This window comes from Emydura macquarii, unplaced genomic scaffold (assembly GCF_026122565.2).
Source record: "Emydura macquarii macquarii isolate MOO-44397 ecotype Brisbane River unplaced genomic scaffold, CSIRO-AGI_Emac_v2 contig_691, whole genome shotgun sequence".
Classification (NCBI taxonomy): Eukaryota; Metazoa; Chordata; order Testudines; family Chelidae; genus Emydura; species Emydura macquarii.
Genome location: NW_027130828.1, coordinates 1,172,015 through 1,199,186, shown reverse-complemented (window position 1 = coordinate 1,199,186; position 27,172 = coordinate 1,172,015). Strand labels below are relative to the sequence as shown.

The 27,172-nt window shown below is 47.6% G+C and overlaps 1 protein-coding gene across 6 annotated transcripts in view; it reads left to right on the top strand.

The window, feature by feature from the left end:
* Positions 1 to 27,172, top strand: part of MVB12B (multivesicular body subunit 12B) — a 100,859-nt gene that overhangs the window by 15,920 nt on the left and 57,767 nt on the right. For all 6 annotated transcript variants that reach the window (XM_067541670.1, XM_067541667.1, XM_067541666.1 and 3 more), the window contains exons 3-6: positions 8,178 to 8,285; positions 12,243 to 12,339; positions 17,044 to 17,173; positions 17,483 to 17,605. In XM_067541670.1, the coding sequence (XP_067397771.1) occupies positions 8,178 to 8,285; positions 12,243 to 12,339; positions 17,044 to 17,173; positions 17,483 to 17,605 (458 nt within the window). The remainder of the gene's footprint in view (positions 1 to 8,177; positions 8,286 to 12,242; positions 12,340 to 17,043; positions 17,174 to 17,482; positions 17,606 to 27,172) is intronic.

The following is a 27,172-nucleotide window of genomic DNA, read 5'->3' as shown; positions in this document are numbered from 1 at the left end:
TAGCTGAAACACTAACTGACGACCTTTTTCAGCCAAAATGTGCAGGCCACATCATCTGCTCGGCTTCCTGAAAGTCTGCTGGGGCTTGGGGATATTTTGTGTGGGGATGGAGGAGGGGGAGGTGTACCTGGAAGTTTAGAGCTGCCAGGACGCAGAAAGGGTTTACAATACAAGTGAGGCGCTGTGTTCGGAAAGGCCTCGCGCCCCAGAACTCTCGGTTCTGTTCACCTGCTCCCTTGCACGTTTGGCTGCGGCACAGGATCAGCTTGTTGAGAGCAGTTAGCTTCATGGACCCACGTTGTTAAAACAACTTCTCCGTGGCAGCCACCTCCACGGTATCCATTGACTGAGCAGCAGCTACATCCCCCAGGCTCTGTGGGGAGGGCGGTGATGTTGTCCATCTGACTTGGTATTAAAGCTTCCTCAGCCTCCTTCGACTCCGCGTGTCTCCAACGGGCATCTCAGCTGGGAGGCTGGTGGCTGAAAGTTCTGGAAACCCAGGGCTCTAACGGGGTGGGGATGGAAGGAAACACTACTTCAGCCACCTCCAGATCCCTCCCACATCTCCTTCCTAATTAGCCTTTTGGGCCCTTCTCCGACTCTTCTTGTCGTCCATGCTCCTCCCTTTGCCTCGAAATTCTCCACCTCTTTGGGGTCAGACTGTAGAGTCAGGGTGACCAAAGGATTTAGCTGCGGTGCCAGGAACCCCGCTGGCTCACAGCTGCGGTTTTGAAGCATGGGTGAATACTGAGGCCCATCTTTGGGTGCCTGGAGTGAGATACCCAGAGGTGGATTTTCAGACGTGCTGCGCACCACAACTCCTGGGTGCCTTGAGCCTCCCCAGGGAGGGCGGTTTTACTGTCTGAGGGATTCTGCTCTCATGCCGTTGGGTCCACATTGTTCTGTTGATATTTTTGAGCTGCCAGGTAACCCTGAGGGCCTGGCTGGATCAGGCCTGCCAGGGTTAGGCAGAGATCACTATGCAGGCCCTGTTGTGATAGGGCCCGTATGTCGAAATACAGGCCTGGGAGTGTCGTCCCCACGACCGTCTCCAGGGGGAGTCAGCTCTAGAAGTACTGGAGGGTGCCCATCACCATCGCATCTCGGTGCCAAATAGTTTCCTCCATCATACGCTTTTCCTTATAACTGGTTTGAGTTTGTCCTTGGAGACTCCGGCTCCATGTCCTTCCTGTAGGGAACTGGCTCTTCCCTCTGCCTGGTGTTGGGGCGAACATCCGCGGGCAGGGCACAGTTCCCACTGCAAGGCCGCGTTGGCTCAGAGCTCTCTCCGGTCTCAGGGCAGTGCTGGAGAGTCCGTGGGGAAGGAGCCCTGCCGATGATGTATGACGTTTCCTGTTTATGTTAGTCTATTTCTCTCCGCCACGGGTTCCTGACAAGTGGCTGCATGCTCACATTCTCCGGGCTTGAAAGAGGCTCTTAAAGGCTAATCTGGTACTAGCGCATTAGAGATTAACAGCTGCTGATAGCGTCTGTGACTGTGGTATTTATGAGGCAGCCTGGGCGTGGCTGCTCAGCATTTCAGGCAGTGGCACGTTAACCCCCGTTGCCTCTCACTCTGTGTCGCGTGGCTCATCTGAGGATCTCCAAATACTCTGCAAATAGGATTAACTAAGGGCTTGTCTACACCTCAAACGCTACAGCGGCAGAGCTGGGCTGCTGCAGCTCTTCAGTGTAGATAGAAAGGATCCTCCTCTCGGCGCAAGTAACCCACGTCCCCGACTGGTAGCTAGGTTGACGAAAGAATTCTTCTGCCACCCTAGCACTGTCTGCGGGAGTTTTCCACACCCTTGAGCAATGCAGTTAAACTCATCACATTTTCTGGTGTAGCTAGGCCTAATTAAGCTTCACACATGCCCCATGACTGTGATGAGCATAAGAGACTGATCCTGGCCCAGACGGGTGAAGTGCTGTGTTCAAGGCTCCATGGAAATCTGGGGGAGCTGTTCCTTTGACTTCAGTGGGCTTTGGATCAGGCTCCTGGGAAGTGACAGAGCCAGGAAAAGATCCCCCAGGAGCCCTGCCTCGCAGCCTCCCCTTTAGCCAGGAGATGACACAGCCACCCAGTAGCGAACACATGGGGTCTGCGCTGGGGGGGCGTTGCTAGGAAGGGGCCTGCACCTGCTCTGCTTTGGAATGAGCTTCCCAGCGTTGGTGAGCGGGTCTGTTGGTGCAAAGGGCTGTGCTGGGAGAGTCCAAGCACAAGGCTGGAGAGGGGGCAGGCCGGTTGGGCAGGCCTCTCCTATGCCAAGGAGCTGAGGAGGTGATCAGGAAGCTCAGGTGTCCCCTGAGTGAAGGAGGTTCTCCTGGCAGATAACCCTGGGTCTTGGCCTGCAGCTGGTGTCAGGCGAGCTGTCCGAAATGCACAAAATCTCCCTCGCCTGCATCACGTGCTCTCCTCCACCTGCTGCAGGCGTTGTGGCTGGGAAGCAGGCGGCCCAGGGCAGCTGGAGGCAGGTCCAAGTGTCCTGTGTTTCTCAAGTCACTCGGTGCATTGCCACATGCAGAGAGAAATGTTGGGGTGCGTCTTTACGGCTGGCCCAAGGCAGCTACCTCAGTTTGCCAGGCTCTGGGACCCCGCAAGGTGGAAGGTCTGTCATGTGATTGTGCCTCAGGACAGGATGTGGGGTGTCTGGGCCACAAAACAGAGCTGGGGTCCTCTTCTTTTAGAGCCTCCCCCCTTTTCACCAGACACATGATGCTCCCTCATGGCTCAGCATGGACCGAGGCGCACCCGGAGGGTGCTGTGCGCGCGTGGCCAGCCAGTGATTGCAGCGAGGAAGAGGTGTTGCTCCATTTTTGGCAAGGCAATGAAATAAATGGGATTCTCAGGGAAGATGCTCGGAGGTTTAATGTGAGTGTTTGAGAGCTGCCTCTCTGGTGTGTCTCCTAAACCATTACCGAGTCCCTAAGGACAAATCGAATGCCTCATTTGATGGCTTACTGGGAAATTACTCTTTGCCTCTTCGTTAGTTATTTAAATTGCTGGCATGCAGGGTCACACCCAGTGAGGGGTTTTATGCACTGCCAGGATTTTATAAGGGTTTTTTTCCTGCCTGACAAAGGCTCAGATCCTAGCTGTCTTCTCGGGTTGCTTCCTCCCCTCTGCAGGGGGACCTAGCATGTGCCTCACTTAATTGGGGGTCAGGTGTCTGGCTAGTTTAAAGGGAACCCTGTCAACTTAAATCTCCCTTTCCACCTGTAAGCGCTTCCTTGGACTGCACGGCCTTTCGTATCACGTGTCTGTTGTGCCTTGTGCAGGCGAGGACCAGAGCCCCACACTGAGTGAAAATAAAACAACAGCCTCTTTCCTCTGAGATGCTAATGCAGATCTCCCAGGGCTGGAGGAAGGTCACTTCCTGGCTGGTTTTTCCAGTACACACCCTCTTCCCTCTCAGGAGGGTCTTCGGCCTGATGCCGCTCCCTTTACATGCAGCGAGGTGTTTGCCAGTGATTTCTGCCGCAGAAAGTGGAGGACCATGTATAGAAGTTCTGCCCCTGACTTGTGCCACTCTTGATCAGCTGGGGGGCCAGGGCTCCTCTCCTGGTCTCTGAAGGCAGTTGTCAGCCCAGAGTGTGATTTCCCCACATCCTCTATCACTGGGCTCAGAGAGGCATGGCCAGACGGGCAACTTCATAAACTTCAGCTCCAGACTTGCTGAATATATAACCCCCACTGGCCACTTTCAGCCTCCGTTATCACATGTGTCTCAGGCAGAGCACTCCGCAGCGGCGACTGCAGCACATTCCTGTGTGCCATTGACTCCCACAGATTCTTTTCCTTGGAATGTAGTTCCCTGACCCCTTTTGATTACATTCTTTATCTGTTTGAGAGGTAAACATGTTACAGTCTTTCCTTCCTGGTACGGACTTACAGCGATACTAACTCTTTAAACTACTCAGACATCCAAGAGGAAGAAACAAACCAATTTCCCCTCTTTGGCTCTGTTGTTGAGGGATACTTAAACACTGTTCAAATCAGCCTGCACCAAAGATCCTCGGTGTATTTGGTGCCCGCAGGGGCCCAGGTGTTTGCAGATTTCAACATTATCTACACAGTTAATCGATATGTTTTAGAGACCTCAGAAAGAAAGCCCCAGAGCAAGCTAAATACTATGCCTAAAAATTAAATTAAAAACAACCGCAACAAATTCCTCTTCCTCCTCCAAAACAAGAACTACTACAAATAGAGTTGTCTAGACTTGTGCCTGTTCCATGCTAAAGGGGTGACGTAGAACAAGCAGCAAATGATTCCTGTTTGTTGTTTTCTCTAAAATCCTTTCATGGTTGTGGTTGCACACTCCAGGGCCCCTACCCTGCCATCCTTGCTGAGGACTCGCCCGGACAGAGAAATGTGTAGCTGTTAACTCTGGCTTCTGTAGTTTGCATTGGCCTCATGCTCAGTCTCTCTTTCAATCTCATGCATTTTACAAGAACATGAATATCTCCGGGGTTCCCCGGCTGAGCACTGGTTTCCCTTTTCCATGTGGGTCTGTGGAAGGAAACTCTAGCCACCTGCTTGTCTTGAGTCCTTCTGCAACTGCAGAGCCTGACAGTCCAGGAAAATGTCTCGGCTTTAATTCTAGTGAATTCAAAATAGCAAAAAAGACTAAAAAATCTCTCTCAAAGTGCAGAGTTTAGCCTCAGGGATGGTGGTTAGAGGAAGCAAATAATTGCTGGAACCAACCATGATTTAAGAGGAATCTTCGAGGTTTGATCCTCAAGGACATTTTCCATGGGGGAATGGGAGGATGTCTTACATTTTTTTTCTCTTTGCATTCATTTCCTTTTCTTTTCTTTTTCGTTTTGTTTTGTCCTGCTTGTTGCTTCCCAAGGGTACATGAGAGACAGCCTGCCTTCTCTCCTGCACCCTTTAAAACCTTCCACATCTCTTGTCTCTACAGCTTCTACAGAATAAAGCCATCCTAATGGCTTCTCCGTCTTCCTTTCTGCATCCCTCCCTGCTCTATTTCTTTTCTGGTCTCCTGCTCTCCCTTCTCCTGCCCCAAGTGGTGGGCAGATTGGTGGCTGCCTAGCTCTGAGACGCACCATGACTGGTGGCCAAGGTCTTCTGAAATCTATGTCATGACGAGCTCTGGCAGCTGCAGCCAGGTTCAGGTAGGGGATATCTGCACTCGGAGACTGTGTCAGCATAGCCTTGCAGCATAGATGCAGCCTACACGGATAACGTTTGTCTGCTGGTGTCGGGTACCGCTTCACTGAACAAAGCTAACTGTGCCGCTGAAGCCCTGTTCCGTGGACATAGCTGTGTCTTGCCTGGGGATAAAGTTGGCAGGCTGCGTCGGTCAGGGTGTGGATTTAACTTTTCTGTGTAGATCAGGCCTTAATGCCACTATGCTCCTGTGCAAGAGTGCTTTTTCTAGAAGTGCTGCTGCTTGCATAGAGAAAGTGACAATAAATGTGCATTGATGCCTCCAGGAAAGAGCTTGTGCACAGGAGCTAAGCAAGTTCTGCAGCTGAGAGCCTGCTCTTAAAGAAAGAGACAAGATACTCCAGTTGGCAGGAGAGACAGGCATGAAGCAGTGGGTCAGAAGGCGCAAACTTAGCTCGTCAGGCGCCCACTGGACCACGATGCTAGGAACTCACCCCTTCCTTCTCAGTGGGAGTCTTGTAGTCCCAAATCATCGGGCTGCTCAGACCGCACACATCCCATGTCCTCTGAGGGCTGATGCAGGGGCCCAAATGGCTGCAGTGTTTTCACCGTGACTTGCTCGTTTCACAGAGAGCAGACCCTCAGTGCAACAAGCCGCACTGGCAGCATGAAAGTTGCGGCCAGGTGAACCTCAGGGGGTACCCTGTTTCTGTGGGATACTCCAGGAGGCGACCCGCATACCTGTCTCCTTGAATAAATAATAATATGCACATGATCTTAGTTCCATCACGTCGAGGGGAGGGAGGCAGGGGATGTCGGCCCTGAATTCCTAGCGCATTTCATGCTGAGCCAGTAAGCAGTGCTTAGGTTCAGTGTCATGTCGGTTGTGTGGTAACTTTCATCAGAGCTTCTATGGAATAGAACTTGCAGAATTATTCTGCAATAGCTGCTCCTTTGGCTGCTGTCCTGACACTGCTGAATGTTCACTGCTTTATCTGCCCAGCAACATCACAGCAAAATCTGACCTGCAGATGGCAGGGTTGGCATGCTGTATCGTGTGGATTTTTTAAGAATAAGCAAAAACCAACGTGATGCTCAATGGCTTAGAAAGGGTTGATCTGAAGTATAGAAGGAACTGAACAGTGCCGCTCGGGCACTGCCCCCAGCACAGCATCACAGGAATTTTGCATTCTGGGAAGTGGCAACTTTTCCATCTGTCTAATAACTCCTAGATGCATGCAGCTAGTTACGTTGATTACTTGCAGGAATATCCCCAAGCTGTGTCATCACGGTCAGCCAGACGCCGTGCACGCTGGCGTGAGCTGTTTGTGTGGACTGGTTAGTGTTCTGTTTGAAGGAGGCAACTGGCCGCATCCATTTGACGTTCATAAGAACAGCCATGCTGCGTCAGACCAATGGTCCATCCATCCCAGTATCCTGTCTTCTGACACTGCTTCGGGGGAATGAACAGAACAGGCAGTGCTGAATGTATAATGCTGGGGCTCCAGCCATCTCTTTACTTCCATAACTCATGCGGCAAGCCCGGGGTGCCAGGGCTATGCGCTGCCAAGCCTAGGGCTCAGCCCTGGCAAGGCCTGGCACGAATGAAGCGCTGAGAACAGGGAAGTTTATCAAATGACCCCTCCATCCCCTCTTGTCCAGTCCCAGCTTCTGGCAGTCAGGTGTTTAGGGACACCCAAGTTCAATACCGTGGCTTTGAGAAAGTGCTCTCCAATAAATAGCTGGGCTGCGCCAATAGCACCTCTTTATGTTACCAGGCCTGTCACTGATTGTCATGTCGGGATCTGAATGTTGCTTCTCTGCCCTTTCTCCTGAACCACTCCTAAGGGTGGTCTGTAAAAATGCTCTCAGAAGTGGTGGCTCCCTGTGCCAGCTTCTGAGGGGAAATCCTGGGCTCTTCTTTCCATTAGTAAGAGGTGGGGCTTCTGTTCTGAGCAGAAATTAAATGGTGAAGATGTTTGCATCTTTCAATATGGGGAACGTCCATTTTTTCAGCGATTCTGCACTAAGGTGCATTGAGATTGGATAGGATGGGCCGAATCCTGTGGTGATTTATCCCCGGGTTCTGTGTTGCACTGCGCGGGGGAGTGAGTCAGTGAAGTCTGGCCTGCTGTGCTAGAACTGTTCCCCGCCAAACAGGCCTGGGAACATGGAGGTAGCCCCTGGGTTAGAGGAGATTGAAAACTCCTGTGAGCTGCTGGCCTGAGCGAGACAGTCGACATACCCATGCTGTGAATAGTACTTGCATTCGCTCCAGAGCTGCTGATGCGCCCTCTGCAAACCCTGCCATCTCCGCAACTAGAGCGAAGGGAAAAGGAGCATTTCACTTTCAAGCAAGTGCAGCTCAGGCTCTGGTTGACTTTTCTGAGTTCGTGACCCAAGTGCAGAGATTCTGGTGCTATTGCAGGGGGTCTTTCTGTTGGAGAAAGGTGACTCTGACCTTTGTGAACTATCCCAGCTCGCAGTGCTCCTTGGAACTGGGTTTCCATGCGGAACTTCCGTTCTGCTGGAAATGGAAATGCTGGCCAAGGGAAAACGTGGTGAAAAACATTTGTAGAACTGTTCCCAGGTTCCCTGCAGCCCTGCTTGCTGGATGTGTGAGTGTACCCCTCCGGCCCCACTGCTGGAAGTAGAGCACCTTTTAGAGGGCAATATTATGCATCCTTGAAATGGAGCCCTTTGTCCATGTTTGCAGATGCTGTGCCCCTTGTGTCTTAGTGGGAAGGAGTGCCGTAATGTGCTGACTTTCCAAACTGTGCTTTGGATGCTGTAACCAAAGCTGCCATTTCCTCGTTGGAATGTTTTTTGTCAGGGAATCTTTAATCAACTGACTCTCTAGAGACAATATTTTTAGAATTTGGGGCTTTTTTTATCTCTCCACTATACCTTGTGAAATGAACTAATGAGATGCTGAGAGAATTTGGGCCAGCATTAATTAGAATAGGTACGTGGAAGATGTACTGCACATCCATTAACTGTATCTTGGCTCACATGTCCCGTCTCTCCCTCTGTCTCATCTTTCCAGGTTGCACAAACAGCAGATGGCTTGGATGCTGACCTCTGGAAAGATGGCTTATTTAAATCCAAGGTCACAAGATACCTGTGCTTCACAAGATCATTTTCAAAAGAAAACGTAAGTCCATTTGCTGAGTGCATGCATGATTTGCGACCCTGCTTGGCAGATTCTTATTCCTAAACGGATTCATGTGAGGGAGCCATGATCATTCAGGCAGGTTTTTCACCAAGTCAGGGTGAGTCTGCAGCCAAGATGCACTGACTAGAACTTTGCGTTGGGGTTGGTCTCTTAATCAGCTGTTTGCTCTTGGGGAAAGCAATTCTCAGAAAGATTTGCAATCAAAGAAATGAAAAAACAATGTTTGCTTCCCCCCCGCCCCTGGCACTAGCATCTAGCACACCCGTGACAGGACAGCTCGTGCTAGCAGTGTGCTAGCTTTCAGACACTGACTACACAAGGAAAGCAAGCATAAGAATTTAATCTTGAAGAACAAAATGCCTCACATGTCTCCACAAACCTGAGCAGTCTCCAGGTGCAGAGCATCGTCCCCATGTACCTGCGGGATTCACTTCCTCACTCATCTCTGCTCCACTGCAGCTCTTTAGCACTCACCCAGGTTCTCCAGTAGCTTTGTGTGTGTCTGCGTCTGCCCTGTAATCACATCTTCCAGCATGGATATGAAGATGTTGTTCACAGTTTGTAGGCAGCAGCTGTCTTTGTGCATCTCCTGCGGACAGCGGGTGGCTAAATCCAGACAGGCTTGGTTGTTTGTGGCCTAGACTGTGTCACTTGGGTAAGGAGCTGTTAGGCTGATGCCTTTACTGGCTGTTTATATTTTCCAGTTGAGTATCATCTAAAAACGTTATATTTTCTGGGGGAAAATATTTGATTTGGCTTTCCAAGGCCAATGAGCACACTATGGAGGGGGCACTTGTGCTGCTCTCCGTGGTTTGAATGTCAGTACTGAGTCAAAAGTTCCAGAGGGGTCGCTGTGTTAGTCTGTATACAGCAAAAACAATGAGAGTCCTGTAGCACCTTAAAGACGAACACATTTCTGTGGGCAGAAGCTTTCGTGGGCTGCAGCCCACTTCATCAGAGGCATGAAGTGGAAACCACAGATGGGAGGAGGTATATAGATACATCCAAGAGTGAGAAACAGAAGAGTGGGGAGGGCAAGTGCTAGCAGAGTCAGTGCAGTTAGAGCAGATGAGGCCTATTCACAGCCTTCTGATCGTCTCACCTTCTAACCAATGGTTAGTGGCTGTTCAGGGTTACAGACTCCATCTATGCCAGGGGCCCATAGGAACCAGTCGATGTTGGCACTGAGCTGCTGGCCTGCACTGAGCACATTAACAGTTCATCAGCGGCCGCAGGGGTAGCGGGATGCAAGGGAAAGGAAGTGGACGGACCCAGCTCCCTGTCCCTTTCCTCTTCCCAGCTGGGAGAGCAGGGCCCCGCCTGCACACCTCCCCATGCTCCTGGACTATGCACGAGAGTTCCCCTCCCATCGGTCTACGTTAGCTGTTGGCCAGACTCTATAGAGGCAGTGCCTCACCGCCGAGATTTTAAACCTTTGAGCGTTAGAGCTGCCAGGGCCAGCTCGGGATCATGCCAGAGAGGCCGTTGTCTCCTCCCTTCGATATCCATGTCAGCTGCTGGTGGGGTTCCATGGGTGTATGTTCAGTGGTTAGCACAGTAACAGGCCATGTCTACTCCAGCGCTTGTGTCGGTGTAAGTGACGTCACTGAGGACTGTGAAGAAGCCGCCCCCGTGATTGACGTAGGTTACGCCAACCTACGCGCCGGGGCAGACAGCATTCTCCTGCCAGCATGGCTACTGCCGCTCATTGGGGCTGGGTTAACGGTCTCCCGGCGGCTCAGAGCAGCTCCACTAGGAGCTCACAGCGGCCCAGCTGCAGCGCAGTCAGCTGTCTGGTGTAGCCAGTCACACCATTGACACTAGTTCAGGTGTATGCAGCGTAGTGGCTGTGTGGGTCCCAGGATGTCAGCGAGACCAGGTGGGGGAGGTAATATCTGTTGTTGGACCAACGTCTGTTGGTGAGAGAGACCAGCTCTCGAGCTCCAAACCTTGTCTATTCACAGATATGCCCTCGCCCACCTGGTCAATGGTCAGTTAGCAGTTCGTTCACGGAGCTTTATTGTAGGGCTCGTTTGTGAGGTTTTTGAGTGGGAGCATCATTTTCAACTGCTTCAAACAATCTTTGAGCGAATTTCTAACTTCCCAAACACGGTGACATTTGCATGTGGTGGTGTTTATATGCTGGGGACAGCAGGTTCTTGAGCAGTTTTACCTGAGTAAATGATATGCTGCACTCTTAAGTACACTCCATGGAACCAGCGCTGACTCATGCCATTTCAATAGTGGATTGGTTTGTTTCTTCTCTCTGCCTAGTACTGATGGGGCAGAGGAAGCCTCAGTTTACCGGAAGTTGAATGTTCGTGTAAAACAGACACTAGGAATAATACCATATGAAAGATGCATTAGCAACGAGCATTTTATCTACAAGTCATTGTGCCTAGACAGAACATTAACTGACACATTCCGATTTTAGAAAATCCGCACTGCTTACCTTCAGTCTCAACACTGCTTGGGGTTTAGATGGCACCGTATTGCCATGGAGCGGTAAAGTTAAAAAAACAAAACAAAAACTGTTCAGAAGGTGTAAACCCCCAATCAACCTGCTCGAATGTCAAAGCTCCCAATTCCAATACACACAGTAATTGGAAAGCAGTGGTTTGTCTGAAATATTTTGCTTGCCCAGCTAAAAACTGTGCATGGCAGTTTGCAGGACGTAACGATAAAATACACTGACCGAGTCTCAGCTTAGAATGACATTTTAATTACGTTGTGCATTTCTGTTCATAAGAGCCACGTGGCAAGGAAAGAGTGTTTGTTTTCTTTTCACATGTGAATCCCTGTCTATTGGCAGAATATTGGCTTTAATGGGAACTGCAAAGGAAATGAAGTCTCTAAACAATTGTGGAGGCTGTCATTCTAAATTGTTTGTTAGCTCTTCAAGTCTTGATTAATAGGACAAGGCACCGATTCAGAATTCATATGGATTCCAAATGAAATTTATCATTCCAAATGGTGCGATCTTTTGGAGCTTGCTTGTCTGCTTTGGAGCAAACACCATATGTATTCAATATTAATTAGCAGGAGCATGTAATAACTTTGGCTGCGTCTACACTAGATGTCTTTCCTTAGCATTTCCCACCATTGCTACCACATAAACATCATCTGACGTTTGCAGCTGGAGAGTGCATAGGGCTTGCTGGCTTACAGTTCACTGGACAATGGTGATTCTCCTTTAGCTACTGGGTAGGGACCCAGGGATTTCCAGGAGAATCATGTGGTCTCTATTTCCAAGGTGCTCAGGGATTACAGAAGACCCTATATAAACAAAGATGTCTGTAATCTCTTAGCTGATGACCCCTTTGGGCTGTGAACATACTGTAGAGTAGGCAGTCAAGAGTAAAGCTACAATTTTGGCACTGGCATTTTTAGTAAATTTCACGGCAGAAGTTTGGGAAAAAATTGATGAATTTCAGAAAGGGAGGGTGGGGCTGGAGAGTGAACCCCCCTGCCCCCCCCACCCCCACCCCCCCTCACCACACAGTGGCAGCTCCTGTCCTGCAGGTCTGAGCCCGGGGGCCAACTCTGGGCACAGTGACATGGTGCCCGGAGTTGCAGCACCACTCAGGTTTGACCCAACCACACCTCCGTCGATGGAGACAGGTGGACAGGCCAAACGTGAATGGCGCTGTGCTCCTGTGTACTAGGTCACACCACCACTCAGTCTGGGGGCCTGATCACATCTGGTTTGACAGCCATTTCCGAGATTTCATGGACTTCATTCCAGTCGTTATTTCTATCACCTCCATGACAAAACTGCAGTGCTGAGTTGTTGGCCTGGCACCTGCTGCTCTTTCTTCAGTAGCTCTATCTTCTAAAATGCTCTGCTGAATAGGAAGCTTAAAGTCAAATTGGCAAGGAAGGAAGAACCTGAATTATTAAGAGTTGCAGTCAATTGTTTTTCTCCTCTCTCTAAAGAGCCATTTAGGCAACGTCCTGGTCGATGTGAAACTTATTGATATCAAGGACACGTTACCCGTGGGCTTCATCCCCATCCAGGAGACCGTTGATACACGTAAGTGTGCATATTCACTGTGCCATTTTTGTGAGCTGCAGGCTCCGTGCTCACACACGTCGCACACACAGCTCCAGCAGGGCCGAGGAGGTGAGGGCTGGCCGCAGTGTTGCTTCTCTGTGGTGTGTGTATATTTATGGATGGTGCCAGACTAGGACTAAAGGGCATGTTGTTCCCGGGTGGAATTGAGCCTGGGCCCTGCTGTGCAGAAATGGGCTGTGTTCCTTTGGGCTTTTCCCTGGAGCTGCCGACTGCCCACAGGAGTGTTGCACCTTCCAGGTGGAGGACGGGGGTGTGTGTGTGGATTTTGTTCCCTCCCTTTGCATGAGCAGGTGAGGCCCAAAAGGCCGCTGTGCAGTGGGCCCCCCCCCCACAGTGATGCACCACCCACCTGCAGAGAGGCAGGATTCCACGGCGCTGCTCATGAAGACGGGGCGTCTTGCGTCTGGCAACGTGCTCCGCAGGCTCCCAGCCCCCGTGCCCTGAATCTGCACCTGGGTGGCCCCAGCGAAGCTGGACTAGAGGGTTTCACCTGAGGCAAGGCAGCAGGACCCTTGCTCCAGACTGCCCCGAGGTCAGCGCGATGGGTCAGGTGACTGACTGGCGCTCTGGCGGGATAGGGCAGCCATTACATGTCAGTGCCTGTTCCTTGAGCTCTTTCTGAAACGCAAAGACCTGCCAGAACCTCTCTTAATTGCCTGTTAAACAAGCTCAGCTGCTGGGGAAGGTGAGTGAGGCTCTTCTGTGTGTTGGAAAGGAGCCGTGAGATGAGTCACACCTAGACATCAAAACCTGAGTTAGTCACGTAAAAGGCTCCTTTCCTTCTTCACCAGCGTGTCCTGGGCATGCAGCCGTGGAATAGTCCTGACCTGTCTGGCTGTCGCTAGCGGTTCTGAGTTCATTAGATCTCCTCGATAAATGAGGGGTGACACACGGGATCCAAATGGCTAAAGGGCCACTGCCCCACGCTTCTTGTCAGCCCTTCAGCCCCTCTGGGGCTTTGGGGGCAGAGTTCTCTGCGAACAATTCGCCTTTTTTGCTGATCGGTGCTGGTATTGTGTATGGTACACGTACGACTTCACAGCACTCCGATATGAGCAAATTGGTGCCTGTGCATTAGGGGAGCTGTGAGCCACATGAGCCTTTCTCATGGTTGCAGAGATGAGTTGGAAGGAGAATGCCCAGAAAAGCCTCACCTTCATCCCTGTAAAGGAAAACCAGCTTTCCAGACAAATGCCTGATCTAGGGGACAAAAACCCACTCAGCCCCAGGGCCTCTGCACCAATTAAACCTGACTGCTGTACCCCTCTGCATGCTACAGATGGGGTCTGTGCACCAGCTCCGCAAACCACTTTCAGGCTAGTGGTGGAGCTTGCGGGAAGGGGCTGCAGTCACTCTGCCAGTGTGCATGCGTGCAGGTCATTATGAAGGATCCGTTTTGGCCAGTGATGAAATCCAGGCCAGCTTGTGAATTGAAAGGGAGGGGCTCAGTGAATCTTTTTCACAGTGAATAGTGCGCCTGAATCTGCAAGATGTGGAGATGGCTCTTGAGTCCCTACCAGCCTGGGGCTGTCCAGTAGGAGTGACCAAGAAGTAAAAGGTTCTGTAACCTTTACTGACTCCCTGGTGCCATCCGCCTTCCCTCCCCAGGGAGAGCTTCGTAGCACGTGTGGAGCAGAGTAGGGCCGATCCCCGTGGGACTGTGGATGGAGAGTAGCCTGAAGCTCGGGTGGTTTAGTTTAACTTGTGGTTGAGGAGAGAGGGCTCTGTGAGTCATTTAAAATTATCAGGCTGCAATCCAGGCAGTCCTTGAAAGCAGAGGCTCTGTTTGTATAAACAAAGTGGGACATTTTCCCTGCCTCCATTCGCATGATTTAAGCGTGTATTTTTAGCAGCGCTAGCTGTTCCGCTGTTTGCTAGGAATCTGGCAAAGTGTGAAAGAGCATGGCAGACAAAAGCCAGTCAGACTAGCTCTGTGGTGTCCTGAATGTAAGATAAGTGCCTCAACTTCTGTTCCAAGTAAAATCTGTGGTTGCACATTTCCATGTGTAGTCTGCTTTGTAACTGGTGTGTGGGCTAATAACACAACATTCTAACTATTGTGCTCTTAGCCTGTCACGGCAAACATTTGAAATGTGGGAGTCAAAAACTATTCTTCTAAAATCCATGTTTAGGCACCTAAATCAAAGGGCCCTGATTTTCAGAGTTCCTGAGCACCCACAGATCCGTCTGACTTGAATGGGAGCTGGTCATGCTTAAATCAGGCTAAGCTCGTTTAAAATGTTGGCTGTGGTGTATCGAATGCTGTGCCCTCGAGACTCACTGTCTATTGTCTGTGCAGCTCTGGGATGCAGATTAGTATGGCTGCTTCCAATGGCCAAACACTAGGAAGGAAGTGGCATACGGTTGCTTTGGCTAGGTGCATAGCAGGATGGCTATCTATCACCTGGGCATAGATTGCAAATTGGTGCAGGCCTGCGGAGAGAAGCTGTTTGCAATGGATTTAAAGGAGGACAGTCTTTGAACTGATGGAAGGGTAATTATTTCCCGCCAATTACTTGCTGGTGATTTGCAGATTTTCATTCAGCAACTCCACTGCTGACGTCCCAGCTATCTATAAACTTCTGTGACCTCTTTAAACTATCTACGTCCATGGAATTGCATGGCACATGTGTCATAAGACACCACAAATGTGTATCCAGAGACCAGCAGCTGGGGGTCACTGTGCTGACCATGCACTTGAATGTGGACTGCATACTCAGGAACTGACTCCATTTTAGGCCCCAATCCTACAGTGGCCGAGCCCGGCCTGACACCACACTCAGCCCCATTGAAGTTGTAGGTGGAACACTTTGCAGTCTCAGCAGTAAGCTGCTGCTTCTCTGGAAGTTCAAGCCCAGATGTGAGTTAGTTTTACGCAATCTTCTCGAATTGGTGCGCCCAGATGTTGCCCTCTGGGGTGCCTAAAGCCTTCTGTCTCGGCTTGCACAAGCCAGTGTGCTCGCTATCCAGTTGCGAAGAGTGGGAAGTAGTATCAATGCAAGGTGAGAAGAACATGACCAAAATTTGTCTACATCGTAATAAGAAAGAAAAATCGGCACAGGAGATTGTCAAACCCTAGCAACGCTACTAGTTTCAGAGGCAAATGTGAGATCCTGGTTACTCCTGCCCTGTAAATCTTGCTTTAATCCCTAATAAAATAATGGACCAAATATTGAGGAAGAAAATCACTATAATAACTGAGCCAGAGAGATAATCAGCATTGGGAGCTAATAAGGAATAAATCTTGTTAGGCAAAGTTGATTGCTTTTTTTTGTGTCGAATTATAAAATCAGGAGCTAATGGGAGCACAGTGAATTAACACATTGGATTTTTGTAAAACAGTCAGTACTGTTCCTCACAAAATGTGACATTCAGAAATTAATTCCGATTGACTTGGATAGTGATGTGGGCTGAAAACAGGCAGCAGGACCACTAGCTGGAGAGGAGTAGCGTACAAAGTAGGATTGAATTGTGTTGAAGCCTTGAGTGGTGTACAGCAGGAATCTGTGTGAAATCCTGTTTCATTAAATATCTTGCTCGTATAGAATAGAGCTCAAGCAGCTAATGAGATTCAGAGATTATACTAAAGTGGAGGAGTTACAAACAACAGCGAGGGCAGAGAAATGTACAGAGACCTCCAAAGATTAGAGGGGTGAGCATATGGTAGCAAAATGAACCCCAGCTGGAAGTGAGCATGCATTTCCTTAGACTTGGTTCTTTAAGCTTTGAAGCTTCTAGCACAATTAGTTCCATCTCAGAGTTTGGCTAGACGAGGGGAACATGCGCTGGTGCAGCTACACCAGGCAAACCTCCATTATAGATACACGGCACGAGTGCACAGTGGAGTTTCTGCCAGCACAACATACCCTGGTAACTTCCTGGGGTAAATTGTACATTGCAGCATATCTACATTGTGGGCCTGCACCCTTACAGCAGCTACACTGGTGTAAGGAGCCCAGCCTAGACAGGCCTCGGATGCCTTTGGGCAGGGTGTTCCTGAGGAGGTCTGAACCTGAGTGCCTGCACCTCTTCTGTGCCACCCGCTGGGGTCACATTTTGCCTTCTAGCTCCACCGCCCTCGTCTGACTAAGTGGCAGCATTTTGCTGAATGCTCCCAATTTGAGCCTGGCTGCTGGGGGCATTGACTAGAATTTAATATGCTGCCGTCTAAAGTCACCGTTCAAGAATGGCCATGTGGGAAAAGCTTTGATCCTGGACTGACCAATGATGCTGGTGACTTTCATGTGTGTTACCAAACACAGCGTTTGTAACGGCAGTCCCGAGATCACTATCCCAGCTGCTATGGTGAATACTACCACGAGAGAAGTCAAGTAAATGATATGGGAGATATAGGATGTGGAAACAACAGCCTGACAAATTCTATTACATGAGCTGTAATTCTGTGTGGTATATAGTATCTAATCTTCTCTGTAGATGATGTTGTGGAGAGAAGTACGGCTGAATAACAAATCTTGCATGCCACACAGAAGGACTTGTGTTAGAAAATTCCCTCTCAGTCAGTGAATGGCTTTGCACACTTATTTGCTGTCCACCTCCTATTCCTGCCATAACTATCTGCATAAGATCTGAAGACATAGTAAATAACTTTTATGCCCCAGTCATGCATAAAAATGAGCATCTAATCCTGGTTTCCTTTCACAGAAGAAATAGCTTTCAGAAAGAAGAGGTTGTGCATTAAATTCATCCCTCGAGACTCTACAGAGGCTGCTATTTGTGATATCCGAATCCTGGGCAGATCTAAGCAGGCCCCTCCACAGTACACATTTATAGGGTAAGTATCCCTTAATCCAGAATATGTTCCATATTCGCCATACCACGCACAGTGTGCACCAAACCCAAGCGCAGGAATTAAGTGGGAGTTTATGTTAACGTTTGTGAAAAAGCTCTGAGATGGTTGAAGGGAAGGTGCTATATAAGTGCGAAGTAGTATTCTGCTTCGGGTGAGAATTAATTGACGCTGTGTGGCAATTAGCCTGATTCTTATTACACAAGATGTTCCTTTGTGAAACTCACCTGTGTTTAATGTCCATGTGTGCATGCAGCGTTTGCTAATAGCTTTGACTTCTCTGTTTTTACAAAGGGAACTTAACAATATGGGTATTTGGTACCGAATGGGCAGGGTTCCACGAAACCATGACTCTTCACAACCCGTGACACCTACTTCCCAAGAACCAGCTTCAACACCAGCTCCTAACCTTCCCAGGTGGGTTCTGCCACTTTTCTGTGTTTTCTATGGTTCTCTCCTGCTTGGGGATGCCATGCTATGTATTTTAGCCGAATGCTCAACCCCGTGGGATTGTGACCAATGGAGAATGTCATAGTGTGAATTATTCCATGACCCACCCTGGTAGGATGGGGGAATACATTTGTTCCCTTGGAAAGCGGCGTGGATGTCAGGTGTAGAGGGCACGTGGATGGAATGGGGATGAGAAGGTAGCAAAGTTGAATGTATTTTTGTTGTTGTTCTGCACTCAGGGCTGCCCAAGTGCTCCTCTTCAGTGTAACCAATTCCAAGCACTGCGCTGCCTACGTTCTGTGTTTTGTGCAGCAAAGTTCGCGCTGTCAGCACCCAGCAAACAATAATAATATCATCACCAAGCTTTTCACAGGTGCCCTGTATTTTTGTTTTTAACTATATATAAAGCATCTTTGGTTTTCACCTGGGTGCGTAGGGATTCACTTTTCAGGGCAGGCCAGTGGTCTAGTTAGACTGCTACCATCCCCACCCACCCTAGGAAAGTGGGGCTAGGGTAGGGTGAAGCGTTCATACACTTGGTGAATTATGCAGGCTTATTATATGAGAGTGGGGAATAATTTTTTTCCCTGATCCCCAAAATTAATCTGCTTATACCTTGACACTTGTGGTTTGCTTTTCCCAGTCGACCTGCAGCTTTAGGCCCTCATGCTGCAGTCCATTGTGCACAGGCCTAGCAGTGCACTGTCACACAATGAACTGCAGCAGTGGGGGGGCCTTAGTGCAGCTGCAAACATCCTGGTTTTGTTCTTGTGTGTTAAGTGTGTGTATGTATTTTACATGTCACAGTAACAGGAGTCTAATTATAGCTTACACTTATTTACTACGTTTTCCTGGACAAAGCACAGTGGTGGGGGAGGGGGGGGTTGTTAAACAACCCCACACACAGAGAGTGAATGGAATGATTGATATTATTGGCATTTGATATGAAAATACAGCATTGCATGCAGTGATGAGAGAGAATTCCCACAGAAGAGTCGTTCTGAACTCATAGCCTGGGCAACCCCAGTGGAACTACATATTCTCTAGCGAGATCTCTGTGTTTTTACCTATCTTTGCATGTCAGTGTTTTGTTAGCACATTTGGTGCATTGCAAATATATCTAGAGTATTCAAGGACATGCTTGGGATTTATATTTCTAAGGAGATTGGCAGGAGGGAATTCCATGGAGACTGTAAATTGTACAAAGTTCAGTGTAGTGTATGTGTAGAAGATGTTACCCATTTCCTTGGTGGTTGTGATTTTCTGTGCATTTTAAAGAGTGGCAGCCTTAACATTTCCTGTAAAAGGCTTCGAAAGGGGCTGTATGTTAACTTTATCCTTGTTAAGGCAGATGTCTTGGTACAGGCATATTCCCATGACCCTAAGTGTACTCTTACAACCTAGTGTATTGTGGTGACTGCTCAACCATCTTCTGTGATTTATTTTTGACCAGTCACTTCCCTGGAAGTTTTGCTAGACCTCTTGTGCTGTCTGGGAGCAATCCTTGCTGCAGATCCCAGTTTGCACCCATGCACCATGCAGAGCCATTGGGTCACTCCTCATAGTGGGGATATAATAAATAAGATCAGAAACGAGGCTTGCTGGAGTTCTCAGATTATTTTATCTGGAGCCATTGTATTGTTTCTAGATTCCACTAGGCGCAAACTGCATAAATAACAAAGACCATGCGAGATCAAAGTGAGATGTCTTGTCTTTACAGCAGACATCTTCCTTGTCTGCCTGTGAGAAAAATGCAGGCAAATTTCCATGGTAAAGAGAAAAATTATCGTAGCAAGAGCATGTCAATGGCTGTCCTTAATCACTCAGTGTGGGAGGGTCACTTTATGACTGAGCAGGCAGGGCTGCAGAGCAGCTCCAGAGCGGTTGGGAACAGGCCAGAATTGGAGCTCCGAGCATCAGCGACAGTCTGAAAAGAAGTGTTTACAAGGCTTATATATTTTATATCCTCTTGTTGTACAGTTTATGGTTTACAATGGCTGCAAGGAAATTGGATCAGTTTTGTTTTACTCGCCAAATAAAACAAATGTCAAAATAGTCAATATAAAATGTATTCTAATTTAGCTGAGTTAAAACAGCCAGTATGCAGTGGAATAATTGAATGTTACATTAATGCCTCCTAGTAAAAACCACCTGTCTGTAGCTGGTTCTCCTCTCATGCCCTGTGTATGATTTACAGGTAACTTTTACACTGGAATAAAAACAGTCCAATCATTCAAGGCATCTATTCATGTCTCGCTTTTTTTACACTGATTATTTATTGTCCAATATATTTTTTAGAAATAGAAATGTATATAAAGATGTTCCTTGCAAACATTTCTTATTAGAAGAAACATATGTTACTTGAAAAGCTGTTTTAACACTTTATCAACAAGGTAGTAAGTTATTCGAGCTTTAATGTCCATGGAAGGTTGTAGTCACAAGTAACTTCTTTTTTTAACATGACCATAGAGATAAGAGAACACACTTGTAGCCAGTTTGCCATTTCATTCTATGTGGATATAGTCCAGCAGCAGCAGCAGCAAAAGTCTGCTCTGAATAACAGCAAATGCCAAGACAGAATCAGTGACCAGCAGAGCACACAACTAGTGGTATTTAGTTGTTAGGTTGGTCAGATATTTGAAAGGGTTCTCTTCAGTTTCTGGCTAGTTTTTATTAACCACCTTTAAATCAGGACAATGTGCAGTGAATCCTCAGTGCTTCGGAATGCTAGCTAACACTGTAGAGATAAACCCAACCAATAGGATGCCTCAGTGAGTTACTGCAGATCTGAGCCCTTCCATATGGGAGGGCTTCTTAATACGTCAGTTTTCATTTCTGTGCCAAGCGGGTTCAACAGACGTGTCAATTATTGATTCAAGTGATGCTGGTGCGTCAGAATTCCATCACATGTGCTTTGCTGCTATGCAAGAGGCTCGGCTCAGCACCTTACTGTGCTTACTGATAGCATGCATCAGAGGTTCTGTTTGGGCCATTTACACTCTGGGCTATGCTTAGCCCCAGCCTGAGGATTTCATTGTCCCCTCCCACTCTGTCGCACTAGGTTTGCTTGTTTGTTGGGAACTTGGAACTCCATCTCTAGTTCTGTACCGATATCGGATGAACAAAAGCTTTTTCTAAATCATCTGCCCTCGAATTTCCTCAGATGGAGGTGGCCAGTGACTCAGGTGTGTGAGTCTCATGCAATGTTTGTGTCTGCCCTTTTGAGAGAGAAAGAGAGGAGAAATCGGTGCCAGATTACATGAGCCCCATTCTCTCATTTTTGTGACAGATTGTTCAGAAATCTCGGTCTTATCTGGAACTTGTATTTAATTACCAGCTGGGAGCATCCTGGGTTTCTCAAAAAGTGATGCCTGCAGTGGAAACACACCTACCCCTCTTTTTTAAGGACTTCCCTGTTCACTAGCATGCTTGCTACATCCAGGATACACCTCTCATCCTAGTATGCTGTAATAAGCCATTGATTTCAGTGGAACATCTGTTCAGAACTGCGGAGCAGAAAGCGGCAAAGGGCTGAGTACAATTCCTCCTATCAGCGCGGAGGGAAGGATTGCTTGTTTTGTCTTGCGGGAATAGTTCATGTTATCTCTTTGGCTCTCTTTTGTCCTTGATATTCCCTATTATAAGTGTCTGGGCTTCTGGTCTCCAAGACCGAGCCCCAGGTACGCTGCTGAGGATGAGACGTCGGGCTGTGGAGTGTGACCTGATGAGCTGCCATTGTGCACTGTAGGATGACACGGTATCAGGTGTTTTTCTCCCTGTACTTTGTGCTAACGGCAGCATGGAGAAATACGCTTACAGGTTCTCATCCAAGAGGTGACTGTTAAAAGATCAATTCCATTGACTTGAGTCACTTGTAACAGGAACATTGCATATGGAGCTTTAAACTGCTTTCCTAGATGTGTGTGATGTGTACCGCTGAGCAGTTTCCTAGCACTCAGTAATTAAATGCAGCTTTGTTGAGAGGGTTGGTGTGAGTAACTTCACTTGTATACATTGGCGCTAACATGGCACAGTGATCGCCCGCCAGACCTTGGGGAACTTGAGAGGTGGTTTTCCCCAAAAGCAGGTGCTAATGATAAATATTTCAGTCTTGCCTTTTGAGGACTTCTGCTTAATTGCTGTGTGCGAACAGCATGCGGATCACTGGGCACTGCCCATGTGTGTCGGAGACTTTGTCAGATCACGTTTGGTGTTTAGGGAGTAAACACGGGTAAAAGCTTCATTACAAGTTCTTCCCAGCCTGCAGTTCTGCAGAGTTCAGCTTTGTACCATGCTATTGTGCTCTCAGTAACTCTAACCCCAGCTTTTCTGGGAGGTAGCTCTGACTTCCTGTCTGTGCAAGCAGAGCTACCCCAAAGCCATCTCTGCTTTTTGAGGCCTGTGTATCTGCTTCTGTCATAATCGTTATGTTCCCTCAGCGTGTGTGGTTCCTTGGTTAGCAAGTACCTTCGGATTTCCTTCCCAAAGTGCTGCTGAAGCCTCCACCAGCGTCATTCAAACAGTCTTCTAACAATTTGTCAGCGTCAAGCAAAATGTCACTCAGTGCTGCTGAAATGTGTTTTACAGTGACAGACATAATTGCGCTTAACTTTTTGCATGGATGTTATCAATCTGTGGCAGATACTTTGGGAAATGGAACGCTTTGATTGCAAAAGATGTCACATGCGTTTAATCTTACTCTCGGCGAGACCGGGATTCAGTCACAACTTTTGCATGTTGATGTCAGATTTGGAGCCCGGAGATCTCCGCTGACCCTGAGAATAGTTCAGTCATTCAGATTGCAGGGCTGTCATCTTAAAGGTTAGTGGCTTATGAGGGGAAGCAGACTCATGCTGCAGTCATCTTGTATTCAGGTCATGCTTCCCCAGGCTGGGCTCACGGAGCATTCAGGCTGAAAAGACTACAACCTCTCCTTCCGCCTTCGAGCTCGCACTCTCCACCTCCCAGGCGGTTTGATGCAGGGTATCTGGAGCATTTTTTTCATCTTCTCTTGAATTAAAAAACAAGTGCGAGAAGATCAACAAGGGGACTGGTGTGGAGAGATGGAACCTTTCACTTCTAGGTCCCTGGTTCGAATTTAGCTCAGTCTCTCTTTTGCAGAAATTTGTTAGCAGGTGATTGGAGGGCCTCAGTCTGGTCCCTGGTGGACAGATTACAGAAACCACTAGCAGTGTTCCCCGGTGCAGGCAACTTCAGCTGAGAAGCTAAGGATCAACTGGGATGTGAAGACTGAATTTTCTTCTTGGTGTGGTATCTGTGGCACAGTGGAAGGGCAAGTTGGGGGAAGCTGGCACTGCTGCCTACCCGCGGTTCCTGTTCTGCCAGTCAAGGACGTAAGTCCCTGGGGCCCCTCTCACCAGTGAATAATCAGTTTGCAAGTTCGGTGTGAAAATCGTGGATGTGTTTTAGGGGGTGATCCTGCTCTCTGGCAAGTGGGCTGGAATGCCAGGAAAAAAGCTACTGTTACAGCTAATTAGTCGTAACCCTGCAGCAGTGCAGCCGTCGCAAATGGCAAATAGGAAATGAACGTTGTCGCTTCAGAGCAGTGGGTTTGCAGCCTCCGCCAGCCTCCAGGCCTTTTCCTCTTCACTTTGAATGTAGGCATAGTCTGTATCAGGCAGTGCATAATGGTGTCATTAAATATAGAGCTGGTGTGGATGTTGTGCCATGAGAGCCCTGGCTGGTTTTGATAAGAGAGTGGCAAGTACTTGACTTAAATTCTTGGAATAGGAGAAGCATGTGTGAAGTTTCCTCCCCTGCTACTGATTATATTGTGAATAGTTGAATTACTTTCTCATAGCAAAAGTAAATGTTCATCTTCCCCTGCTCATAACTGAGTTCAAGGATTTCCTTCAGAAGCAGGAGGGGTCTGTTGATGATTTGTTTTAGTGATGGCATTGAACTGTGACATGTAGCTTGAAAAGTGATTAGTATATGGCTTTCTGTAGGAAAATTCTGATATACCATGATGGGAGTCACACCACATCCATTGATAGCTTGTTACTATCAAAGAACTAAACTCATTGTAATACAGAGCCACACTCGCTCCCTAGTAGATTAAGTGAATGGAAGAGGAAAGCCTTTAACAGTTCCTAATCTTTTTTTAAAAAGTATCGACACAAATTATTTAGAGGTAACAATATCGGAATCTCTTTCATGCACTTAAAATCGATTTTCTGAGCTTATATAGCTTCTAAAACATGAGCTCCTATATTCTTTGATCCAAAGGCTCAAATAACTTGTATTGGGAAAATCCAGTGGAAAATACTTAGTCTTTTATTAACTGACTTATTCTAAAAAAGGTCAAGTTGAGGGTGGGGCCAAGTGTCCTAGAGCAAGTGTGCTCAGTTTGGATTTGTTGCTAGATGGAGACCTGTGGGGTTGATGAGATGAGAATGAGAGAGACGATGCACTTCCAGGAGGAAGCATTTCCCATAGCCCAACTCAGTGGTACAGCAGGAAGCGCGATATAAAGAAGAGGACATCTGTGACAGTTGTACCCCATTGCATACGAAATATGTTGATGACCGTTTGCATGAGCAGAGGTGGGAAGGCAAGTTGGCATATAGTCATTTAGATGGTATTTCCCGAAAGAGGTTTCTCGTGAAACTTCCGCTAACCCTGCATGGTTGCATCTGGCTCTGCTAGATAAAGAAGTATATTTAGTGATAGATGATTAGGAAAATAAGCTTAAACAATTTAAGCAGTTCCTAGAGCCCCAAGAATCCTCTACAGCAGCTGAGAGAGAAAGACATTAACTACAGTTAAGAGAAGTTTGATTTATATAGTTCATTTTGAGGGTGGATGGAGAAATATTAGGGAATACACAGACAAAAGAAGCTTCAACGTTCTTAGTATCATTTTTCTTTAGAGAACGCCCTTCCAGTAGGGCATAGTTTGGGATCATTTAATAGAGATTGTGGTGTTCACTGGAAGGAGCTATGTGCTCAGCTGTTAAATAAGCCCTTTTGGGGAATTAGGAGTTTGCTCCTAAAACTTCTGTGGTGTCTGCTAGTTGACGTCATCTCTGCCACTAGTCTGTGCTTTCACCCTGAAGTGTGTGAGGTCTGTTCAGGGATCAGCTGTTTACATCAATCACTTTCACCATGGTCACATTTTTCCAAAATATTTCTAGCATTTATTGCTTTTCAGCTACATTTAGTGCTAGTTGCAAAGGGCCATGCACTCCCTGCTATGGCTGTCTATTTTTGTTCAATTTACTCCTCTTTGGAAGTGATGATTGTAGTTTGAGGAAAACAATAGTGACGTTAGTGTCCCGTGTACACAGCGTGCGGGTGTGAGCAAAAGTGAGGTTGTGCTGAATAATGGGGCGTAGTCACACGCCTCGCCCCCCTACCCAGTTGCAAGTGTGTGGCAGGTAAATCTACAACCCGGTGGAAAGAATCACTCACTCCCTTCTTCATTCTCTCCTGCATAGGGGCTGCTATAAATCTGAGTCTGGCACCCCCAACTCTCATTGGGTTTTGAGAAATAAGCTATTTTGGCAGTTTGGAACGAGATGAAATACTTACCAGGCCCATATGTTGCTTGTTTTATGCATAGGGTCAGTGAGGTTTTAGAAAGTATTTAAATATCTGGGTTTATATGATTAGAATAGATTGTCTGGAATGAAGGCCCTTCCCAAGGTAATTCTCAGCCTTACATTTTTTGTTTTTCACTGCAGCTCCTTTGCCTATGAGGTAGGTGTTGCAGCATTGCTATGTTCAAGTGCAATAAAAGTTAAGGGCTGTGAATAAATATTGTTGATGTGATTTTGGACACTGTGGAAATCTGCTTTTGCGTTTTCTGTAAGCTATAACGTGAGACGTGGATTCTGATAAAGCGAGCGCTTGCTAAGAAACCCTTTGACTTTTAGCAATGAGGCATTGACACTTATTTTTAAGGATGCCCCAGTCCATAGGCTGAGCTTGAAACTAGTATCTCGTGGGTGGATTTTATCTTTTGTAGCTTAGTGTTTTGCAATGACAACATCCTGCACTGTGAACGGGGTGAGATCGTTTGTTAACAGTTATTGAGCGTGGAAGATGATGTGATTCTATTCAGCAGTATTTCTGTGTGGCTCTACACATTTTGCATCACAGTTCTTCTGTTCATATCAAATCAATGATGGCAATGCACATGGCACACCAAAGAATCGTATTGTTCCTAGTCAGTGTTGCACACTAGGGGTTCGGTTTACTGAATGGCATAAGTCAGTGTTCTGGATCTTCACTGACTTCTATTTCATGTTGCATCTGATCTGACTGGAAGCTAAAGAGTCGTCCTTGTTTATTCGGGTGTCCACTGTGGATATTTTGGAGTAAATTCTGAAGCTTCCTTTGGTATCTGGCATTTCCCCTCACAAGCCTTTGTTCCTTTTTATAAGTATTTGCTCCCTAACTTCAGAAGCAATTCCTCACCTTCATGCAGACAGTCGTTAATAACTGTTGTTTGGAACTCTTGGGGTTCCCTGGGCCTGTTTGGGTGAGTCCCTCTGAAATAAGCATCCGAAAATTGGCCCTACTGTGTGCATAACACACACCTGTCTCTTGACAGGCTCGAGGCTTCATTTGCCATTTTGTTGCTGTCGTTTGTTGACTCATTCCACAAGTTTAATGAGTAAAAGAGTAGCTGAAATAGAGAGTGGCTAAAACAAGCTCACCCTGAATTCATTGTTGTGTTTGATACCACCATGGATTGTTCTGGAATGGTTAATATTGAATGGTTTGAGCAAACAGTTTCCAGAATATGTGCATCTCAATGCCCATGTTAAATCAATCTGGTTTATGTGCCAGCGTTCAAAAGAATTGTTTTGAAAACCTGATTTCCAGTCTTGATGGAGGAGACATCCATCACTCTCCAAAGTCCATCTCGTCACTTCAATGCTGAGGGGGGAACCTTTTTGGGTGTGTTCATGTGTGTGTGGAGATGCTGAAGAAAAATAATTGGCATTAGTGTATGTTAATGTGAGTTGGTGTTCCTTAATATAAGAGATTCCACTAAAGTACTAATAATTACTGTTAATATCTTTCAGTGGAAACTTTCAGAGTGAACGAGCAGTGGTTGGAACAGTGTTTAATGGCATGCTGCTGGCATGATAAGAATGCAAATAAGCGTTATTAGCCTAATGATTTTGCTGTCGCCATGGCTTTGCGGCAACACTGTTGTGAATATGTCATGCAGTACCCGTGAATTTGGAAAGTGTGTCAAAACACAAGTTCAATTAGTTTGCTCTAATTGTGGCTCTAGAGAGTTTGTAACTATATCACTCCTCATTAAAAGAGATTTTCTGATATGGATTAATGTCACATACAGAGGAAAGATTCCGCGTTCCAGAGTGGAGCTGGCGTCTGCAAAGAGGCAGGCCGTGTGCAGTACACAGGCACTGCAGCCCTGGCTGCACGCCGTGCGCTGCGAGCTTGGCCCTGGCTTGTGTGAGCGAGGAGCCCTGAGACCCTGCTGTAAAGAGCAGCTTTGAAAGCCTGCGCAATCTCCCTCCCCACGGAGGGAGGA